Raw genomic sequence first — 21,980 nt, forward strand, 5'->3', positions numbered from 1 at the left:
ACTAGGCATTGTTCTAGGAATGGGGGTACAGTATTGAACAAGGTAGATGAGCTTCCTGCTTTTGCGGAGCTCGTGTTCCACAGGGTAAATGAGTAGACATATAAATATATGATTTTAGACAGTCGTAGAATCAATGAAGAAAACAGAGCAAAATAAAGACTGTGAGAAAAACTGTAGTTACCAGCAGGAAGGTATGAAGGTGATTTTTGATTGTGTGGCAGGAAAGGCCTCTCTGAGGAGGTGACATTGGTTAGATAGCAAAGAGCTAGCCATTGCAGTGCTGAGAAAAGAGCTTTCTAGGCATGTGTAAGGCTCTTAAGGTGGAAACAAAGCAGTTTTGTTACAACCCCAGCAGGCAGGCCTTTGTGGCTAGAGAAGAGTGAACAGGAGGGAATGGTGGGTCCTGGAGTTAGTGGGTGGACAGGGCTCCATGGGAGGGTTTTCAGCAGGGAAACCACAAAAGCTGCCATGTCGATGGACTAAAGCAGAAGGGGGCGGCGGGGAACAGACCCAAGGAGGCAGCTGCAAGGGCATGAGTGCATCAATCCAGGTGAGAGAGGACACTGGCTGTGGCTGCTCTGCCAGAGGAGAAAAGGACATCCTTCCTTGGTTATTAATAAATAATGAATGAATGATGTGACGCATATACTCAGAAGCAAAAAAATATAGAGAGAAGAGCATAAATTTGAATTCTGATCATGATTCCACCGTTTACTAACTGCAGGACCTTAGTTACTTCTCTGTGCCTTCATTTCCCCATCTGCTAAGTGGGGTTAATACTAGTACTGGGTTTATTATATGTAAAGCTGTTAGAATGGTGCCTGGTACACAGTGATCACTCAGTCAGTGTTAACTGTCATTCTTATTGTCATATTATTATTTTGTTCTTAACAGAGGTAATCAGGTTACATTGTTATATTGTTAATGCAGGAGTGTGCTGATGCTGTCACCTAGAGAAACAATGTCACATGATAAGTGGAAGTAGTTGTTTTGATGCTCTTGAGGGAAATAAAGAGGAGAAAGAGGCTGGGCATGGTGGCTCACACCTGTAATCCCAGCACTTTGGGAGGCTGAAGTGGGAGGATCACTTGAACCCAGGTGTTTGAAACCAGCCCTGGCAACATAACAAGACGCCAACTCTACAAAAAATACAAAAATTATCTGGGCTTAGTGGCACAAGCCTGTAGTTCCAGCTACTTGGGAGGCTGAGGCGAGAGGATCACTTGAGCCTGGGAGGTCGAGACCTGCCTGGGCAAAATAGGGAGACCCTGTCTCTACAAAAAAATTTAAAGTAGCCCAGTGTAGTCGCACATGCCTGTAGACCCAGTTATTCAGGAGGCTGAAACAGGAGGATCACTTACGCCCAGGAGGTTGAGGCTGCAATGAGCCACGTTTACACCACTACACTACAGCCTGGGCGAGAGAATAAAATCCTGTCTCAAAAAAAAAAAAGAAAGCAACATACTTTGTGTTTCTACTTACTAATTTTGAGGCTCAGGCAAATCATTTCAGAGTCACTGAGTCTGTGTTTCCTCCTGTATAAAATGTTAACAGCAGTATTACTGACTGTAAGAGTTACTGTGGTGGTTCAGTAAAGGAATGTATAAAATGTCTCTGATATAAATAATAATTATGTAATAGGTGCTCTTCAACAAGTAGTACCTGCTAATAGAATTAATAGAATGCCAGTGGTGATATGTATGTCCTGTAATTGACTTTAGGATATGGTTATATTTTAAAGTTCAATCTGCTCTCTTACAAAGTTTGCCAAAATTTCTATTCATGTTGTTATTTTAAATACTTTTTCTTGGCTGGGCACAGTGGCTCACACCTGTAATCCCAGAACTTTGGGAGGCCGAGGTGGGTGGATCGCCTGAGGTCAGGAGTTCAATACCAACCTGGCCAACAAGGTGAAACCCTGTCTTTACTCAAAATACAAAAATTAGCTGGGTGTGTTGGCACTCGCCTGTGGTCCCAGATACTTGGGAGGCTAAGGTGGGAGGATTGCTTGAGCCTGGGAGGTGGAGGTTGCAGCTGAGATCACACCCCTTCACTCCAGCCTAGGCAACAGAGCAAGACCCCATCTCAAAAAAAAATTTTTTTTTTAATATTTAAAAATACTTTTTTTTTCTTCTTTCACAGACAGATGATAGATTAGTATCTACAGATGGATTTATGCTGAATTTCCTTTGGGTACTACAGCAGCTAAGTACAAAAATCAAGTTAGAAACAGTTGATCCCACGTATATTTTTCACCCACGATGTCGAATTACTCTTCCAAATGATGAGACGCGTGTGAATGCAACGATGGAAGATGTGAATGACTGGCTGAGTGAACTCTGTGAGTACTGTGTTCATGACTAGGTCATTAAAACACTGCCCTCTTCTCTGGGTGCTAGTAATTCCTCACAGATTGTTACCACCACACCATAAATTGACTGTATGAGATAGAGAAATGTAATAAAAATTAATACACTAAAAATTCTTGTTGGGATCAGTCAAAACAAATAGATATATAGGAAAAATGGAAGGAAATATACTATTCTGAGTTAAACAGAAAAAATAAAAATGATAATGGCAACTTAGGTATATAGATTATCTTAGCTATGATAGTATCAAGTTTTATATATAGAATGTATATACCCATTAAAAGTCTCATGAAATATTTCACAGATGTTGATGAATTGATGGTTTGAGAGTAGGAATATTTTAAAGGGGTTATAATTGTTGATCTTTTCTCTATATAATATAAAACATATTGACTGGGTGCAGTAGCTCATGTCTATAATCCCAGCACTTTGGGAGGTCAAGGCAGGCGAACTACATGAGCCCAGCAGTTTGAGACCAGGTGGGCAACATGGCTAAATACTGTCTCTACAAAAAATACCAAAACTAGCTGGGTTTGGTGACTACCCGGGAGACTGAAGAGGGAGGGTCACCTGAACCCAGGGAGGTCAAGGCTTCACTGAGCTGTCATCAGGCCACTATACTCCAGTCTGGTGGCAGAGTAAGACCCTGTCTCAACAACAACAAAAAATACTATTTAATGACAGACATCAAAATCCCATGGCAGCCAGGTGCAGTGGCTCATGCTTGTAATCCTAGCACTTTGGGAGGCTGATGCAGGCGGATCAAGAAATCAGGAGTTCAGGATCAGCCTGGCCAAGGTGGTGAAACTCATCTCTACTGAAAATACCAAAAAATTAGCTGGGCGTGGTGGTGTGTGCCTGTAATCCCAAACTACTTGGGAGACTGAGGCAGGAGAATCACTTGAACCCAGGAGTCAGAGGTTGCAGTGAGCCAAGACCTCGCCACTACACTCCAGCCTGAGCAGTAGAACAAGACTCTGTCTCAAACAAAAAAAAAGGCATTTATTTTATTTTATTTTATTTATTTATTTATTGTGAGACAGAGTCTCATTGTGTCGCCCACGCTGGAGTGCAGTTGTGTGATCTTAGCTCACTCCAGCCTCAGCCTCCCTGGGCTCAGGTGATACTCCCACCTCAGCTTCCAAGGTTCCTTGGACTACAGGCACATGCCACCATGCATAGCTGGTTTTTTTGTATTTTTTATAGAGATGGAGTTTTGCCATGTTGCCCAGGCTGGTCTCAAACTCCTGGGCTCAGGCAACCCATCCATCTAATTATTCATGAACAGGATGAATTCATGTTTACCTGGTAGTAGCAGCATTATGATTAGATGCACATATTCCAGAAAAATATTTCAACCGTTGTTGAATTATAAGCATAAAATGAACAATAAAGTCAGTATCTAATTGTCATTTGAATGAACAGCTAAAATATAAGAGAAAACCAAAGAGGATTTCACCCAGCTGTGAAGGAGGGAGAAGTGTATCCTTTGAGAAATGAAGTAGCCAGGCATGGTGGCTCATGCCTATAATCCCAGCACTTTGGGAGTTATAGGCAGGAGGATCAGTTGAGCTCAGGAGTTCAAGACCAGCCTGGCCAACGTGGCAAGACCTCATCTCTACTAAAAATAAAAAGCTTAGCTGGGTATGGTGCCATGAATCTATAGTCACAGTTCCCAGTTACTAGAGAGGCTGGAATGGGAGGATGGCTTGAGCTCAGGAGGTTGAGGCTACAGTGAGCCATAATCGTGCCACTATACTCCAGCCTTGGTGAGAGAGAGACATCATCTTAAAAAAAAAGAGGCCAGGTGCCTTGGCTCATGCCTGTAATCACAGCACTTTAGAAGGCCAAGGCAGGTGGGTCACCTGAAGTCAGGAGTTCTAGATCAGCCTGGGCAACATGGCAAAACCCCATCTCTACTACAGAATTAGCCAGGCTTGGTGGTATGCACCTGTAATCCCAGCTACTCCAGAGGCTGAGGCAGGAGAATCGCCTAGAACCTGGGAGGCAGAGGTTGCAGTGAGCCGATATCGTGCCACTGCACCCCAGCCTCAGCAACAGAGGGAGACTCTCTCTTAAAAAAAAAAAAAAAGAAAAGAAAGAAATGAAGCATAATATATCAGATATAATATGTATGTGTCTTAATAGTATTTAGAATAGAAAAAAATTAGAAAAAAAGAAATATCCAGAGAAATGGCTCTGGAATCAATTTATTAACATAATACCATTTTGAGATTTAAATATTTGTGTATGGTGTTGAAAAAAGGAGATTTTTTTTGTTTTTTTTTAAGAGATGGGGTTTCCCTCTGTTGCCCAGGCTAGAGTGCAGTGGGTATTCACAGGCGCGATCCCACTACTGGTCAGCATGGGAGTTTTGATCTGCTCCGTTTCTGGCCTGGGCCGGTTCACCCCTCCTTAGGCAACCTGGTGGTCCCCTGCTCCCGAGAGGTCACCATATTGATGCCTATCGGCATAGCGCACTGCAGCCCAGAACTCCTGGACTCAAGTGATCCTTCAGCCTCAGCCTCCTGAGTAGCCGGGACTGCAGGCATGCGCCACCACCCCTGCAAAAAAAGGAGACTTTTATACAATACGTCAGTAAGGAACATCACCAAATATTGTTGACGGGCTGGGAATGGTGGCTCACACCCATAATCCGGGCACTTTTGGAGCCTGAGGCTTGAGCCCAGGAGTTCAAGATCAGCCTGGGCAACATAAGGAAACCCCATCTCTACAAAGAAAAAAATTAGCCCAGCATGGTGATACACGCCTGTGTTCCCAACCACCTGGGAGGCTGAGACAGGAGGATCACTTGAGACCTGGAAATTGAGGCGGCAGTGAGCTTTGATTATACCACTGCACTTCAGCCTAGGTGACAGAGTAAGACCCTCTCTCAAAAAAAAATTGTTGATGGACATCTATATATACATTTAACTAGGTAGGACAGAATACCTGGTCCTTGAATGGAACTAAGAGGAATTCTCTTCTTCTTATAGCATTGCTTAAATTTATAATTGATAAAGTATCCTTACACTTCTGGCCAGGCATGGTGGCTCATGCCTGTAATCCCAGCACTTTGGGAGGCCAAGGAGGGTGGATCGCCTGAGGTCAGGAGTTTGAGACCAGCCTGCCCAACATGGTGAAACCCTGTCTCTCCTAAAAATGCAAAAGTAGCCAGGTATAGTGGTGCATGCCTGTAATCCCAGCTACTCAGGAGGCTGAGGCAGGAGAATCACTTGAACTGGGGAGGCGGAGTTTGCAGTAAGCCAAGATCATGCCATTGCACTCCTGCCTAGGTGACAAGGGCAAAACTCCATCTCAAAAAATAAATAAATAAATAAATAGTATCCTTAAACTTCATAAAAATTCAAATGTAATTTTCTCTTCCAAATTGAGCTTTTTCTCTGATGGAGACATGTAATAGATTTTATTTAGGGAATTATGTTATTTTTCCTAGATGGCGATCAGCCTCCATTTTCTGAGCCGAAATTCCCTACGGAGTGCTTCTTTCTCACCCTGCATGCTCACCACCTCTCTATTCTGCCTAGTTGCCGTCGCTACATCCGCAGACTCCGGGCTATCCGGGAGCTCAATAGGTATGTGCCATGATGCTGTGTCCTGGGATTGCCTGTGTTACCACTTTCTCTCAGGGGTATGCAGTTCCATTGTGAACCATAGTTTTGAATGTTGGGGGAGGTATGTACGCTATATAGTGTTCTGTCTACCTCTACCACCACATCCGTGTTCCTCAGTTGTCCAGAGTTCTTTGCCTGGTAAAGTGATCCAAACCTTGATTTCTGAGAGTTCTGAACCCTGGGTATTTCACTCTGTTTATATTAACTACAGACTTCCATTAACTTTTCCCACTGGGCATACATTACTAGGAGGCACTTTAAAGGATCCCCTGGGTTTCAGACATACCCTTTCCTCCCTGCACTGTGAAAAAGTAACCACGGGGCCAGGTGTGGTGGCTCTCGCCTGTAATCCCAGCGCTTTGGGAGGCCAAGGTGGGTGGATCATAAGGTCAGAAGTTCAAGACCAGCCTGGTGAAGATGGTAAAACCCCATCTCTACTAAAAATACAAAAATTAGCCAGGCGTGGTGCGGTGCCTGTAATCCCCCTTACTCAAGAGGCTAAGACAGAGAATTGTTTGAACCCAGGAGCGGAGGTTGCAATGAGCTGAAATCACATCACTGCACTCCAGCCTGGGTGACAGAGCAAAACTTCATCTCAAAGAAAAAGAAAAAGGAAAAGTAAGCATGGTTTTCCTTGATAATCAAGATCATTTACTCCTGCCAACATGTAATTCTCTTTTTGGCTGTTCTGTGGCATGAGGAGTCCAAAATGGCCAGATAGCAGCCTAAATTCCCAGTTCATTAGTACCATTGTTGTGTTTCTTAATCTAAGCATTTCTTCCTGTGTACTAACACCAACAAACAAACAAGTCACAGGAACACAGAAGCAAGTATTTTTGAGCAGGTCATCTGGAATAATAATGAAGCCACTTGTGCTTTTTGGTCTAGAACCTGTGTAGTCTGGCTATGAGAGAAACTGAATCATATTTGTATCTCTGGATCTATCTTGCTTAAATCACTTACTATTTTTTTTTTTTTTTTTCAGATGGAGTCTCGCTCTTTCACCGAGGCTGGAGTGCAGTGGTGCAATCTCAGCTCACTGTAGCCGCTGCCTCCCAGGTTCGAGTCTCCTGCTTCAGCCTCCCAAATAGCTGGGATTACAGATATGCACCACCACGCCCGGCTAATTTTTTGTATTTTTAGTAGAAACAGGGTTTTGCTACGTTGGCCAGGTTGGTCTCAAACTCCTGACCTCAGGTGATCCACTCACCTCGGCCTCCCAAAGTGCTGAGATTATAGGTGTGAGCCATCACCATGCCCAGCCTAATATCACTTACTAATTCTAATAGTTACTCTGCAGATTCTTTATGATTTAGTTTCTACACATAATCATGTCTATAAATGATGACAATTTTATTTCTTATACTTTTTTTTCATGTATTAATGCCTGGGCTATAATTTTTAGTACAATGTTAAATAGAAATAACCTCAAAATTTCCATATTGTTCCAGTTAGTGGAGGATAGCTTTCTATATATCCTCAGTTACCAGATTAAGAAAATTCTCTTTTATTTCAGTAGTTAATTCCCTTAGCACTAATTGAATTTTATTAAATGCTTTTGCAATATCCATTGAAGAGACTAGACTTTTTTCTCCTCTATCCTGTTAATGTGGTTGAATTATATTAGTTGGTTTTCTGTTATTAAACCAATCTTTTGCTCCTGGAGTAAATTTAACTTTAATGTTTTTATATCTCATTAGATACACAATTTGCTAATATTCTGTTTAGGATTTTTGCATCTGTTCAAAAGAAAGCCGGACCCATAATTTTCATTTCTTATTAAGTGCATCTCAAATTTTGGTATTAAGGTTACGCTGCCTTAACTAGGGGCTAGGTGTGGTGGCTCATGCCTATAATCCCAGCACTTTGGGAGGCTGAGGTGGATGGATCACCTGAGGTCAGGAGTTCGAGACCAACTTGGCCAACATGGTGAAATCCCATCTCTGTTAAAAATACAAAAATTAGCCAGGCGTGGTAGGTCATGCCTGTAATCCCATCTACTCAGGGGGCTGAGCAGGAGAATCACTTGATCCTAGGAGGCAGAGGCTGTAGTGAGCCAAGATGGAGCCACTGCACATCAGCCTGAGTGAGAGAGTGAGACTTTGTCTCACCAAAAGCAAAAAAAAAAGGAACTGGAGAATGTTCTCCTTTTTTTATGTTCCCTGGAAGAGTTTATTGTATAAGAATTATGTTGTTTCTTCCTTAAATGTCAGAAAAAATTTAGTGATTAAGTTGTCAGAGCTTAAGAGCTTTCTGTGTCGGGATATTTTTAATTATGGATTTAAGTCAGTTAAAAGATACAGGACTATTTAGATTTTCTTTCCATCTTGTGTCAGTTTTACTATCTAAAGTTTGAAAATGTTTTGACATGAAGTTGCTTATAATATCTTTTTTATCATTTTCATGGCTGTGGGATCCTTATTATTTCTGCTTTTAGTTTTAATTTGCTTTCTGTTGCCTCTTGAGATGGGTGTTTAGATCATCCTTTTCAACTCTTTCTCTTATGTATTTGTTTAAGACTATTTTGTTTCCCTTTTAGTGTGGTTTTAGCTGCATCCCTCATTTTTAGTATATCATATCTTATTAGTCAGCTTAAAATGATTTCTAATTTTTGGGTTTTTTTAATATGACCTGTGAGTTATTTTTAAATACGTTATTTAAAATCTGGATTCTTAGGGTATTTGTCTATGTATCTTTTGTTAGTTGATTTCTAGCTAAATTCCATCATGGTCAGAAAATATATTCTATATGATTTATGTCTTTTGAAGTTTATTGAGAGTTACTTCATAGCCTTTTACATGAGTAGACCTGAAAAGACTGCTATCTGTATTGTTTTTACAGTGTTCACATTATAGAATTTAGGTCAAGCTTGTTAATTCTCTGTTTAAGTTTTCCTTTTATCTGCAGATTTTATCAGCTTATAATATCAATTACTGAGAGAGGCTTATAAAAATTTTAAACTATATTTGTGGATTTATCTGTTATCCTACAATGGATTACCATCCTGGCAAACCATCACTCCCACTGATTTTGGAGGGTCCATTTCAATGGCAGTATCTATAACCTTTGCTTCCAGCCCAGCTAGCAACAGATAGCCTTTACTGTGCTTTTCAGAGACATTTTTGTTTCCCTCATGTGTGTATTTTTCAATGCTGTGATACAGGAAGTATCTTCTAGGACATGGTTGGAGTGTGTGTATGTGTATTGGAAAGGGGATTATCTGAGGTAAATCACATATGGTAAATCTACCTTAATTTTCCAAGCTCTTTAAGTTTTCGAATCATTTCCTCTGAATTAGATCAAATAATATTTGGCAACTCAACTTCATTCAGTACAGGTCACTGTAAATTCAAAGTTTTGTCAACTAGTTGGTTGCACAATATGAACCTCTCCCAACTACTCAGAATAATACTGAATCCAGGGTCTCCAGTAGGTATAATCATGTCAATGATTTTAGCCCTACATAGAAGTATATCAGCATTTTCTTCTCTTGCTGATCAAGCATCTTCAAAATCCATTCCCATGTATAACCTACATAACCGTCATGTTTCTGGCAGTACATAGTGGTGGGTAGAAAAATGGCATCTCAAAGGTGCCCACATCCTAGTCTCAGAACCTGTGAATATGTTCTCTAACTTGGTTAAAGGGACTTTGCAGCTGTGATCAGGTTTATCATCTTGAGGTGGGAAGATTATCCTGGATTACGTGGGTAGATCCAGTGTCATCGCAAAGGTCTTCATAAGGGAGAAGGAATCAGGAGGGTCAGAGGGAGAGACAGAATGTGATGAGGAAGCAAATGTTGGAGTGGTTTGGGGTCATGAGCCAATCTGGTAACCTGGAAGCTGGAAAAGGCAAGGAAACTTGTTCTCCCCTAGAGCTTCTAGAAGAAACCATCCCTGCTGACCCTGTTAGACTTCCACAACTCTAAGACTATAACTGTGTAGTTTGGACCCACTAAGTCTGGTAACTTGTTATAGCAACAATAGAAAACCAGCATAATACATTAGCAAATCTTGCCATTTTTTTCCCCTTCAAATACGTACTTACCTGGCATGCTGTTTTGTAAGAAGGCCATAAGGACAGTCTGTGATCTGTCTCTAGTTGTGGTTCTGGAAGCAAAGAGGGATGATGGGATAGAACCTAGGGGAAGATAGTATTACCCTGCAGGTCACTGCCTCCAATTAGGTCATTATAGAAACTGCTTGTGCTAGCAAACAAGGTTCAGGGAATTTAGAGATTTAGGTACTTGGAGTCAGCTAGGTCGACCAGGCTCCTCTATTTGAATTCTATGGGTCCCAGTCTTTGCCTTAACTTTGAGATAAGAGGTCCAGTAAAGTTATTAACTTCTTCTGTACCGTAATTAGTAGAACTGGAGCTGATCCTTAAAATAGTCTTAGAAGCTTCCTGTCTTACAATTCTGAAGATCAGAAGTCCTAAAATCAGGTGGAGTGGCTCACACCTGTAACCCCAGCACTTTGGGAGGCCTAGGCAGGCAGATCACCTGAGGTCAGGAGAGACCAGCCTGGCCAACATGGTGAAACCCCATCTCTACTAAAAATACAAAAATTAGCTGGGCGTGGTAGTGCACGCCTATAGTACCAGCTACTCAAGACGCTGAAGCAGGAGAATCCCTTGAACCCAGGAGGCGAAGGTTGCATTGAGCTGAGATCATGCCACTGCCCTCCAGCCTGGAAGTGTGAGACTCTGTCTCAAAAAAAGAAGTCCTAAGATCAAGGTTACATTCCCTCCAGAGGCTCTAGAGGAGACTCTCCTTTGCCTTTTCCGTCTTCTAAAAGCTGCCTGCATTCCTCTGCTTATCCCCCCTTACTGTATTTTAAAGCCAGCAACATAGTATCTTTAGACCTCCTTCTCTTGCCTGGTGTATCTCAGCACTTCGGGAGGCCAAGGCGGGTGGATCACTTGAGGTCAGGAGTTTGAGACTAGCTTGGCCAACATGGTGAAACCTTGTCTCTACCAAAAAAATACAAAAATTAGCCAGGCATGGTGGCATACCACTGTAGTCCCTGCTACTCAGTTGGCTGAGGTAGGAGAATTGCTTGAACCTGGGAGGCGGAGGTTGCAGTGAGCTGGGATCATGCCACTGCACTCGAGGGCAACAGAGTGAGACCCTGTCTCAAAAAACAAAAAAAAACAAGAAAACAAGGCCAGGCATGGTGGCTCATGCCTGTAATTCAGCACTTTGAGAGGCTGAGGCAGGCAGATCGTTCTAGGTCAGAAGTTCGAGACCAGCCTGGCCAACATGTTGAAAATTCTGTCTCTATTAAAAATACAAAAATCAGCTAGACATGGTGGCAGGTACCTGTATTCCCAGCTATTTGGGAGTCTGAGTCAGGAGAATCACTTGAACCAGGATTCAGAGGTTGCAGTGAGCCAGATGATGCCATTGCACTCCAGCCTAGGTGACAGAGCAAGACTCAGTCTCAAAAAAAAAAGACAACACAATAACAAGATGTCCTTCTCTCTCTGACCTTTGCTTCCATTGTCCATTGTTAATCTCCTTCTCTGTCTCTGAGTCCTTTTTTCTCTTAGAAGGACCTTTGTGATTACGTTGGGCCCACCCAAATCATCCAAGATAATCTTCCCATCTCAAAGCCCATACCCATAATCACATCTACAGTGTCCCTTTCGCCTCGTTGGATCACATATTCCGAGGTTCCCTCCAAGGATTCGGATGTGACATCTTTGGAGGAGCCATTCGTTTGTCTGCCATACTCATGTTTTCAGTTGTAGACAAAAGAATCTAATTCATCTGTGATAAGCAGAAAGGGGAACTAGTTGGTTTATTGAATCATTGGAATGGCTATAATAGAAGATTCTCAGAGCTATACTTTGAACGAGGAAGCTGCTTTGGAGGTCAGCCTGACAGCACAGCCTCTGCCACAGCTTCAGCCAAAACCCCTCTACCACTGTGCTTCCAGAAGGATGCAATCATGCAACCACTTCACAGTACTCACCCTGCCTTAAGTGAGGGTTCATCTCTGGTAACAGCTAGGTCTTAAGAAATGCAGGCAGGCAGGGAGTCTAGGAAATGCAGTTTCTAGAGATTTAGCAACCTCTGGTCTTATACACAACATCATGATAGAAAGGGGTTGAAATACTGTTAAGTGAGCCAGTCTTTAAAATATGCAGCATATTAGGTGATGGGGAAGCCTTTGCTGCGGAGACAGATGGTGTTTGAGCAGCTGTCCAAAGGGAGTGAAGGAGCAAAGCCGCAGAGATAACCTCAGAGAGCAGCATCCAAGCAGAGGGAACAGTTGTAAAGGACAATGCCATTAGTAAAATAGCCTTTTGTTTTGGATAATTGAATAGGCATACTAACTTTGAATTTTCATGAGAGACTTCTCTTTTTCCCTCCCAGAAAAACAAGAGAACAGTGTACTTCCTTGTAACAAGAAATATGATTGTATTTCACCAAATCTACAGTGTCATCCATTTGAAGACACATTATTGTTTTAGGTACCAATAAGAAAAAAAAAATGCTGCCAATTAAACTGTAACTTGCCACTGGTTGTAAGATATACTCTGATTTTAAAGATGTTACAATGCGAAAAACTAACCAACAACTGCGTGTGAGAGGCAGTGAAATGGGCCGGGCGTGGTGGCTCATGCGTGTAATCCCAGCACTTTGGGAGGCCGAGGCGGGTGGATCACTTGAGGTCAGGAGTTCGAAACCAGCGTGTCCAACATGGCAAAACCCCATCTCTTAAAAAAAAAAAAGAGAGTCAGTGAAATGGTCAAGATGCATGGATAAGATGGATCCGGCTGTTTTCTTTCATTTGACTATTAGTCTTTGATTTCAGAACTGTGGAAGATTTGAAAAATAATGAAAGCCAATGGAAAGATTCCCCACTGGCAACTAGACACCGCGAAATGCTGAAGCGCTGTAAAACTCAGCTTAAGGTCTGTATAGTTAATTGGCATAATTGTAGACCAGCCTCATAATGATAAGTTTCTCAATAGAATACATACCTTGAGTGAGCAGTTTAGTGTCCTTACTTTTTTTTCATTATTCTTTTCCCTTCAGATAAAATAGCACATTTTAAAACTTGTTGATACCTTACTTATATCTGTGTATAATGATTTAAGTCTCAGGGCAGACTATGGGTAGATATACTTACGCCGGGACTGTGAATTCTTAGTGGCTTTTATGATTCTCAGTTTAACATCACCTCCCCTTCCCTACCTTATGCAAAGCCCTCCTCACCTGCTCTCCCAGCCACTCACCCCAACATTCACGCATACTCCAGTCTATCTAGCCATTTGTTTTCTGAGACAGAGTCTTGCTTTGTTCCCCAGGTTGAAGTGCAGTGGTGCCATCTCAGCACAGTGCATACATTTTCATGATCTTTGACAAAGCAGATCTGTGGTAGTGGAAAGATCTCTTTCCTTTGCCTCTGTTCTTCTTTTAATGAAAATGATTTGTCACACCAAACCTAACTACAGATGGGAATATTCTTGCTGGTGAGACATAGCTAAAAACGTATGCCAGCTGTCATTGTACAAAGAAAGCATAGATGGCAAATTTATGCATTTTTCTTCTATTCATGTTCCGGTTATAAACCTGAATGTTAGCTGGTCATGCATTCTGTTGAATAGGATAATACGCGGAAAGTTTACCTGACATAGCTTTCTGGTACAAATTAAGATTTCAGTTTTATTTACAAATGGACTAGACTTCCAAGATGCACAGTTCACCAGGGGCCCTTATCTGGGGTCTGTGGACCCCCCCTGAAGCAGTCCACAGATGTGTTTTAAGGGGTCTGTAAACTGCTTAAATGGCCAGGGATGGTGGCTCAATCCCAGCACTTTCGGAGGCCGAGGTGGGCAGATCACCAGAGGTCAGGAGTTCAAGACCAGCTTGGCCAACATGGTGAAACCCTGTCTCTACTAAAAATACAGAAATTAGCCAGGTGTGGTGGCACACGCCTGTAATCTCAGCTATTTGGGAGGCTAAGGCAGGAGAATTGCTTGAACCAGGGAGGTTGCACTGTGCTGAGATGGCACCACTGCACTTCAACCTGGGGAACAAAGCAAGACTCTGTCTCAGAAAACAAACAACAACAAAAAAAACTGCTTAAATTTCTGTGTCAGTGTATGCCTGTGTGTGTGTAATTCTATTAACAGGCCTCTAGGTGGGAATTCCGTGTGTGTGTGTGGGTGTGTGTGTGTGCATAATTCCATCAACAGGCCTCTAGATAGGAATTCCATCCTTAGTGGACCAGCATTTTTCCAAGGGCAGCTTGTAAAAGGTGGTGCTGGAATACTGATTGTTTGGCTTTTTCCCACTATTTACCCTGACACCCAATCACCACCCTCTCCCAGTCAAGTTATTTATAGGCCACGGTAGTAACTCACCACTTTATACTAGACTTGGTAGTACTCAGTGGTTTGCTTGCCATGCCTTTGTTTTTCTCAGGAAAAAGATCTTGAGATACAACCAGCATCTTATAGCTAGTTAGAGATGAAGCTCTAGACGCTCTGGAACCTAGATTTCCCATCTCCTGGCCCCAATCCCGCTGTAGGGATTTAGCTGTTGACTAATCTTTGGGTATGGGCATCCTGCTTCCACAGAAACTGGTACGGTGCAAGGCCTGTGCTGATGCTGGCCTACTTGACGAGAGCTTTCTGAGAAGATGTCTGAATTTTTATGGCCTTCTCATTCAGCTGCTGCTCCGCATCCTGGACCCCGCATATCCCGAGTGAGTGAGCTTCTTTCTCTCTCCCTTGTCCCTCCCTGGCTGGGCTGTGTTGTTTTTTTTAAGTCCTTCAAAGTTGTTAACTAAAACTAAAACCCTTTCTTTATCAAGAATTCACTTCTCTTGGCCAGGCGCGGTGGCTCACGCCTGTAATCCCAGCACTTTGGGAGGCTGAGGCAGGCAGATCACCTAAGGTCAGGAGTTCAAGACCAGCCTGGCCAACATGGTGAAAACCCCATCTCTACTAAAAATAAAAAAATGTTAGTTCGTTATGGTGACATGCGCCTGTAGTTCCAGCTACTCGGGAGGCTGAGGCAGGAGAGTTGGTTGAACTGGGGAGGCGGAGGTTGCAGTGAGCCGAGATCGTGCCACTGTTCTCCATCTCAAAAAAAAAAAAAAAGGAGGAAAAAAAATTCAATTATTGGAAGGGTGTGGTGGCTCACGCCTATGATCCCAGCAGTTTGGGAGACAAAGGCGGACAGTCACTAGAGGTCAGGAGTTCGAGACCAACCTGACCAACATGGTGAAACCCCATCTTTACTAAAAATACAAAAATTAGGCCGGGCACAGTGGCTCATGCCTGTAATCCCAGTACTTTGGGAGGCCAAGGCGGGTGGATCAGCAGAGGTCGGGAGTTCAAAACCATCCTGACCAACATGGATAAACCCTGTCTCTACTAAAAATACAAAATTAGCCGGGCATGGTTGTTCATGCCTGTAATCCCAGCTGCTCGGGAGGCTGAGGCAGGAGAATCACTTGAACCCAGGAGGCAGAGGTGGCAGTGAGCCCAAATTGCACCACTGCACTCCAGCCTGGGCAACAAGAGCAAAGCCCAGGAAAAAAAAGAAATTTTGCTTGCTTTGGCAGCACATATACTTAAAAAAAAGAAAGAAAGAAATCAAGGAAAGGGCCAGATGTGGTGGCTCATGCCTGTAATCCCAGCACTTTGGGAGGCCAAGGTGAGTGTATCGCTTGATGTTAGGAGTTCAAGACCAGCCTGGCCAACATTCCAAAACACCATCTTTACGAAAAACACAAAAATTAGCTGGGCGTGGTGGCAGATGCCTGTAGTCGCAGAGGCTGAGGCAGGAGAATCACTTGAACCCGGGAGGTAGGGGTTGTATTGAGCTGAGATCATTCTACTGCACTCTGGCCTGGGCACAGAGCGAGACTATCCCCACACAAAGAAAAAGAGAATTTACTTCTCAATTTCCAGATTGTATTTATATAGACTATGTAGTTATATTGATAGATGTTTTCTCTGTAATTAGTAATTAGTTACAATGATAGGTGAATGTCAACAACTGTTATTTTAATTTTGACAAGTATTTCTTTAAAATTTGCTATCAAGTCTTTGATTGATAGAAAAAGAAATTATACATGGGAAGCCCAAAGCTGCAGATGATATTAGGCCCTCCTCTGCACTGGGTCCAGGAATACCCAGCTAACTCACTGAGTGAGTTACGAACATTGTTGATCACTTTGTCATCAACTGGTCATCTCCAGGCAGCCATTTTTGTTTTATTTATTATTATTATTTTGCTGTTATGAAGTCTCTGGTTCACTGATGTTGGTGAGATTGGCCCAAGTCCCCTAAAGGAGTGGAAAATATTATTTAAAATATGTGTGTGGCTCTGTTAGACAGTTTGAGTTGCACAAAATGACCAAATAGGACCTTTTAATTTCCTTCCCATTTTACTTACTATTAATTTCCTTCCCATGTTACTTAAGAAATAAAGAAGGCCAGGTGCAGTGGCCCACACCTGTAATCCCAGCACTTTGGGAGGCCAAGATAGGCGGATCACTTGAGGTCAGGAGTTTGAGACCAGCCTGGCCGACATGGTGAAACCCTGTCTCTACTAAAAATAGGAAAATTAGCCAGATGTGGTGGCACATACCTGTAATCCCAGCTATTTGGGAGGCTGAGGCATGAGAATCACTTGAACTCAGGAGATGGACGTTGCAGTGAGTGAGCCGAGATTGCACCACTGCACTCCAGCCTGGGTGTCAGAGTGAGACTCTGTCTCAGGGGAAAAAAAGAAATCAAGAAAAGGAAAACATTTCACATATACCCCAGCATACGCACTGTCTTCGTTATTCCCTGTTCATTTCTGGTTGTAGTTTCTTTTCTGTTTGTTTATTACATAGTTGTATTACAGAATGAGTTTTTTCCCTAAATAAAATACTTAATGGTAGCATAATAGTCCTTGTAATTTGATGTTCCATAATTTCACTTTGTAAATTGTGCTTTTTTTCTCTTTGACAGTATAACACTGCCTTTAAATTCAGATGTCCCCAAGGTATTTGCAGCATTGCCTGAGTTTTATGTAGAAGATGTTGCAGAATTTTTATTTTTTATTGTACAGTAAGTGCCTTTAATATTTTACATAGTTCTAATATGTTTTTATGCATAATATGTACACGATATTCTGAGCTATGTTGCAAACCTCCATTTCGTGCCTGAAATTTTATGTAACTGTTTTAACTGAATGCTGCCTAGAGACTGGAAAAAATAAATCTAATGGTGGCATCAGTCCAATTCCAACAATATCTCAAAGACAGAGGCAGGATTAACAGTGCAGATAATGTGTTCTGTGAAAATTGAGTTGAATTTCTAATAGTTGAATATATGTCTCTGAGCAACAGAAGGAGCAAACAGTTTATAAATAGCTGAACGAACATCCCAAACCCAAAAATATCCACATCTATATTTTGTACTAAAATTTGTCTCAATTTTGTAAAATTGGAGAATGCTTACAACTGATATTGTAGGTTTTTTTTTTTTTTTTTTGAGGCAGAGTCTTGCTCTGTCGCCCAGGCTGGAGTGCAGTGGTGTAATCTTGGCTCACTGCAACCTCCGCCTCCCGGTTCAAGTGATCTCCTGCCTCAGCCTCCCAAGTAGCTGGGATTACAAGCACCTGCCACCACGCCTGACTAATTTTTTTGTTTTTTGTTTTTTTTTAAGTAGAGACAGGGTTTTGCCATGTTGGGGAGGCTGGTCTCAAACTCCTGACCTCAGGTAATCTGCCCTCCTTGGCCTCCCAAAGTGCTGGAATTACAGGCGTGAGCCATCGCGCCCAGCCTATTGTAGGGTTTTATTTTCTTTTTTTCCAAATCCTTATTTGGTTTATTAAATTCACATTTTATTTCTAAAACATTACAGGTTAGAAGAATTACAGTTTCAATCCCTTGGCATCATGATAGCACATATGGCTAGCTGAGGGAGTGGTATATGAAGTGTATTGTGAAAAGTAAAAGTCGTGCTGGGCACTATGGCACATGCTTGTAGTCTCAGACATGCGGGAGGATTGCTTGAGCTAGTTCAAGACCAGCCTGGATGATGTAGCAAGTTTGCATCTCTTTAAAAAAAAATGAATAAAGTCAAGTGTGGTGGCTCACACCCGTAATCCCAGCACTTTGGGAGGCTGAGGCCGGCGAATCACAAAGTCAGGAGTTCGAGACCAGCCTGGCCAACTTGGTGAAACCCCATCTCTACTAAAAATATTAAAATGAGCCAGGTGTGGTGTTGCATGCGTGTAATCACAGCTACTTGGGAGGATGAGGCAGAAGAATCCCTTGAACTCTGAGGCAAAGATTGCAGCGAGCTAAGATCACACCATTGCACTCCAGCCTGGGTGACAGAGCGAGACTCCATCTCAAAAAGATAAATAAATAAATAAATAAAATAAAAATAGTATAGGTTCCCAGTCACAAAATACAAATTGTGAAAGTTTTTTAACAAACAATGCAAAAGAACAAAATTAGTGTAAATGACTCTAAAATAAGAGCCAAAACTAACTGGAGCAAGTTGTATTCCTGTCATAAAAGCTGCCTTAAAAAAAAAAAAAGCCCAAATTGAGGCAGAGGTTCCAGTGAGCCAAGATCACACCACTGCACTCCAGCCTGGGCAACAGAGCAAGACTCCATCTGAAAAAAAAAAAAGATAATCCCAACTCATTGGTGACGTGATTTTGATTGGTACAAAATTTAAAAAGTGACTAAAAAGCATGGTTTATTTGTTGAAAAACCAACCTTAGGCCGGGCGCGGTGACTGACGCCTGTAATCACAGCACTTTGGGAGGCCGAGGTGGGCAGATCACGAGGTCAAGAGATCGAGACCATCCTGGCGAACATGGGAAACCCTGTCTCTACTAAAAATACAAAAATTAGGTGGGCATGGTGGCGCACACCTGTAATTCCAGCTACTTGGGAGGCTGAGGCAGGAGAATTGCTTGAACCCGGGAGGCGGAGGTTGCAGTAAGCCAAGATTGTGCCACTGCACTCCAGCCTGGCGCCTGGCGACAGAGCAAGACTGTCTCAAAAAAAAGAAAAAACAACCTTGGAATTTAAGCAATTCAAGTCACATTTAAAATCTGTTCTGTGTACACTAATACAAAAAACACCTATTTGAAAATTTTCATTTATTCTCCTTTTCAGCAGAGATTTTTAAAAATAACTCTATCCAAAAAATTTGGTATGACTTTTTGGTAGTAATGATCTTTTGTGAAGTTTGTCTGATTTAATCATAGCTTTTGTTTATAGTTAATGTAACATGCTATAGCCAGTAACCATGTTTTGTTTGAAATCTGTGTCATTACAGTGTAAATAGTCACTGTAGGCCGGGCACGGTGGCTCAAGCCTGTAATCCTAGCACTTTGGGAGGCTGAGGCAGGTGGATCCCAAGGTCAACAGATCGAGACCATCCTGGTCAACATGGTGAAACCCTGTCTCTACTAAAAATACAAAAAAAAATTAGCTGGGCATGGTGGCGCGTGCCTGTAATCCCAGCTACTCGGGAGGCTGAGGCAGGAGAATTGCCTGAACCCAGGAGGTGGAGGTTGTAGTGAGCCGAGATTGCGCCATTGCACTCCAGCCTGGGTGAAAAGAGCGAAACTCCATCTCAAAAAAAAAAAAAAAAAATCAAAATAGTCACTGTAAACTGAGCGAGTTCAAGGACACTCCTAAACCTATTTATCCTGCCTTCCCCTCCTCACTTACTGACACCAGCCTTCACCAAGGTGAGTTTCTCAGCAGTTTCTCACGGTCTCTTTCTTGCTCTCGTTGCCTCTCTTCAGATACTCTCCCCAGGCGCTTTATGAGCCCTGCACTCAGGATATCGTGATGTTCCTTGTCGTGATGTTGTGCAACCAGAACTACATCCGAAACCCGTATTTGGTGGCCAAACTTGTAGAAGTCATGTTTATGACCAACCCTGCTGTTCAGCCACGAACCCAGAAGTTTTTTGAAATGATTGAGAACCATCCTCTCTCTACCAAGTTGTTGGTACCTTCCCTGATGAAGTTTTATACAGGTAGGTTGCTGGGACACAGTGTAGCACATGGCAGGCCAACTTAGGCAAGGTCTTCTAAAGTCAGTGTCTGGTGTTGCTCTCAGCCTGTTACCTAATATCCTGACATGTGTATAACCTACTAACCTACAGCCTGCAGAGTTGTTCTTCCCCTGAGGAGTTGGGAGTAGGACAACCATTCCACATATTGGTCTCTGATGATTCAGCAGGATCCATTTCACCAAGACCCAGTTGATTAGCGCCGAGACTCAGTTGGTATCAACCACACAAGTTCGTGGTGTTATCTGAGTGGAATTACCTGGTTCATTTTACCTTTGAACTTAAAGCATTTGTTTTCTAACATTGCAGTTTCCAAAGTGTGGGTATAAGAGGGAGCTTGTTAAAAATGCATATTCTTGGGCCAGGTGCAGTGGCTGACACCTGTAATCCCAGCACTTTGGGAGGCCGAGGCAGTAGATCACAAGGTCAGGAGTTTGAGACCAGCCTGGCCAACATGGAGAAACCCTGTCTCTACTAACAATACAAAAAAAAAAAAAAAAATTAGCCAGGTGTGGTGACAGACACCTGTAGTCCCAACTACTTGGGAGGCTGAGGCAGGAGAATCGCTTAAATACAGGAGGCGGCAGTTGCAGTGAGCGGAGATGGTGCCACTGTACTCCAACCATGGACAACAGAATGAAACTCTGCCTCAAAAATAAAAAATGGCTGGGCATGGTGGCGCATGTCTGTAATCCCAGCTACTCAGGAGGCTGTGGCAGGAGAATCACTTGAACCCAGGAGGCAGAGGTTGTGGTGAGCTGAGATCTCGCCATTGCACTCCAGCCTGGGCAACAAGAGCAAAACTCCCCCCACCTCCAGAAAAAAACGTATGTTGTTGGACCCCACTTAAACCAATGGAATCAGGATTTCTGGGGGGATCTTAGGAGCATTCATTTGTTCAGGATTTCTGGGGGGGTCTTAGGAGCATTCATTTGTTCAGGATTTCTGGGGGGATCTTAGGAGCATTCATTTGTTCAGGATTTCTGAGGGGGATCTTAGGAGCATTCATTTGTTCAGGATTTCTGGGGGGATCTTAGGAGCATTCATTTGTTCAGGATTTCTGGGGGGATCTTAGGAGCATTCATTTGTTCAGGATTTCTGGGGGAATCTTAGGAGCATTCATTTGTTCAGGATTTCTGGGGGAATCTTAGGAGCATTCATTTGTTCAGGATTTCTGGGGGGAATCTTAGGAGCATTCATTTGTTCAGAATTTCTGGGGGGATCTTAGGAGCATTCATTTGTTTAGGATTTCTGGGGGAATCTTAGGAGCATTCATTTGTTCAGGATTTCTGGGGGAATCTTAGGAGCATTCATTTGTTTAGGATTTCTGGGGGGAATCTTAGGAGCATTCATTTGTTCAGGATTTCTGGGGGGATCTTAGGAGCATTCATTTGGTCATCACATATTTATTGAGCATCTTGAGCATCTACTATTTGCCAGGCACTATTCTAAGAGCTGAATTACACTGTTGAAAAAGATAGCATGTGAGACACTCTGAAAGGAAGTCTTCCCTCTGTTTAATTATATTCCAATTTTTTTTTTTTTTTTGAGACAGAGTCTTGGTCTGTCACAGGCTGGAGTGCAGTGGAACGATCTTGGCTTACTGCTACCTCTGACTCCCTGATTCAAGCTATTCTACTGCCTAAGCCTCCCACATAGCTGAGATTACAGGCATGCATTACCATGCCCAGCTAATTTTTGTATTTTTACTAGAGACAGCGTTTCGCCATGTTGGACAGGATGGTCTCAATCTTCTGACCTTGTGATCCATCACCTCGACCTCCCAAAGTGCTGGGATTACAGGCGTGAGCCACTGTACCTGGCTTTTATTTTCTTTCTTTCTTTCTTTCTTTTAAGACAGAGTCTGGCTCTGTCACACAGGCTAGAGTGCAGTGGCATGATCTCAGCTCAC

At 42.7% G+C, this 21,980-nt stretch overlaps 1 protein-coding gene across 11 annotated transcripts in view; it reads left to right on the forward strand.

The window, feature by feature from the left end:
* UBE4B (ubiquitination factor E4B) overlaps positions 1-21,980 on the forward strand; it is a 150,964-nt gene that overhangs the window by 98,511 nt on the left and 30,473 nt on the right. For 8 of the 11 annotated variants that reach the window (XM_054258751.2, XM_078330335.1, XM_078330338.1 and 5 more), the window contains 6 exons: positions 2,143-2,341; positions 5,827-5,965; positions 12,826-12,925; positions 14,597-14,724; positions 16,988-17,086; positions 19,797-20,032. In XM_054258751.2, coding sequence (XP_054114726.1) covers positions 2,143-2,341; positions 5,827-5,965; positions 12,826-12,925; positions 14,597-14,724; positions 16,988-17,086; positions 19,797-20,032 — 901 coding nt within the window. The remainder of the gene's footprint in view (positions 1-2,142; positions 2,342-5,826; positions 5,966-12,825; positions 12,926-14,596; positions 14,725-16,987; positions 17,087-19,796; positions 20,033-21,980) is intronic. The other 3 variants (XM_035307663.3, XM_078330334.1, XM_035307667.3) reach the window with 1 other exon arrangement.

This window comes from Callithrix jacchus, chromosome 7 (assembly GCF_049354715.1).
Source record: "Callithrix jacchus isolate 240 chromosome 7, calJac240_pri, whole genome shotgun sequence".
NCBI lineage: Eukaryota > Metazoa > Chordata > Mammalia > Primates > Cebidae > Callithrix > Callithrix jacchus.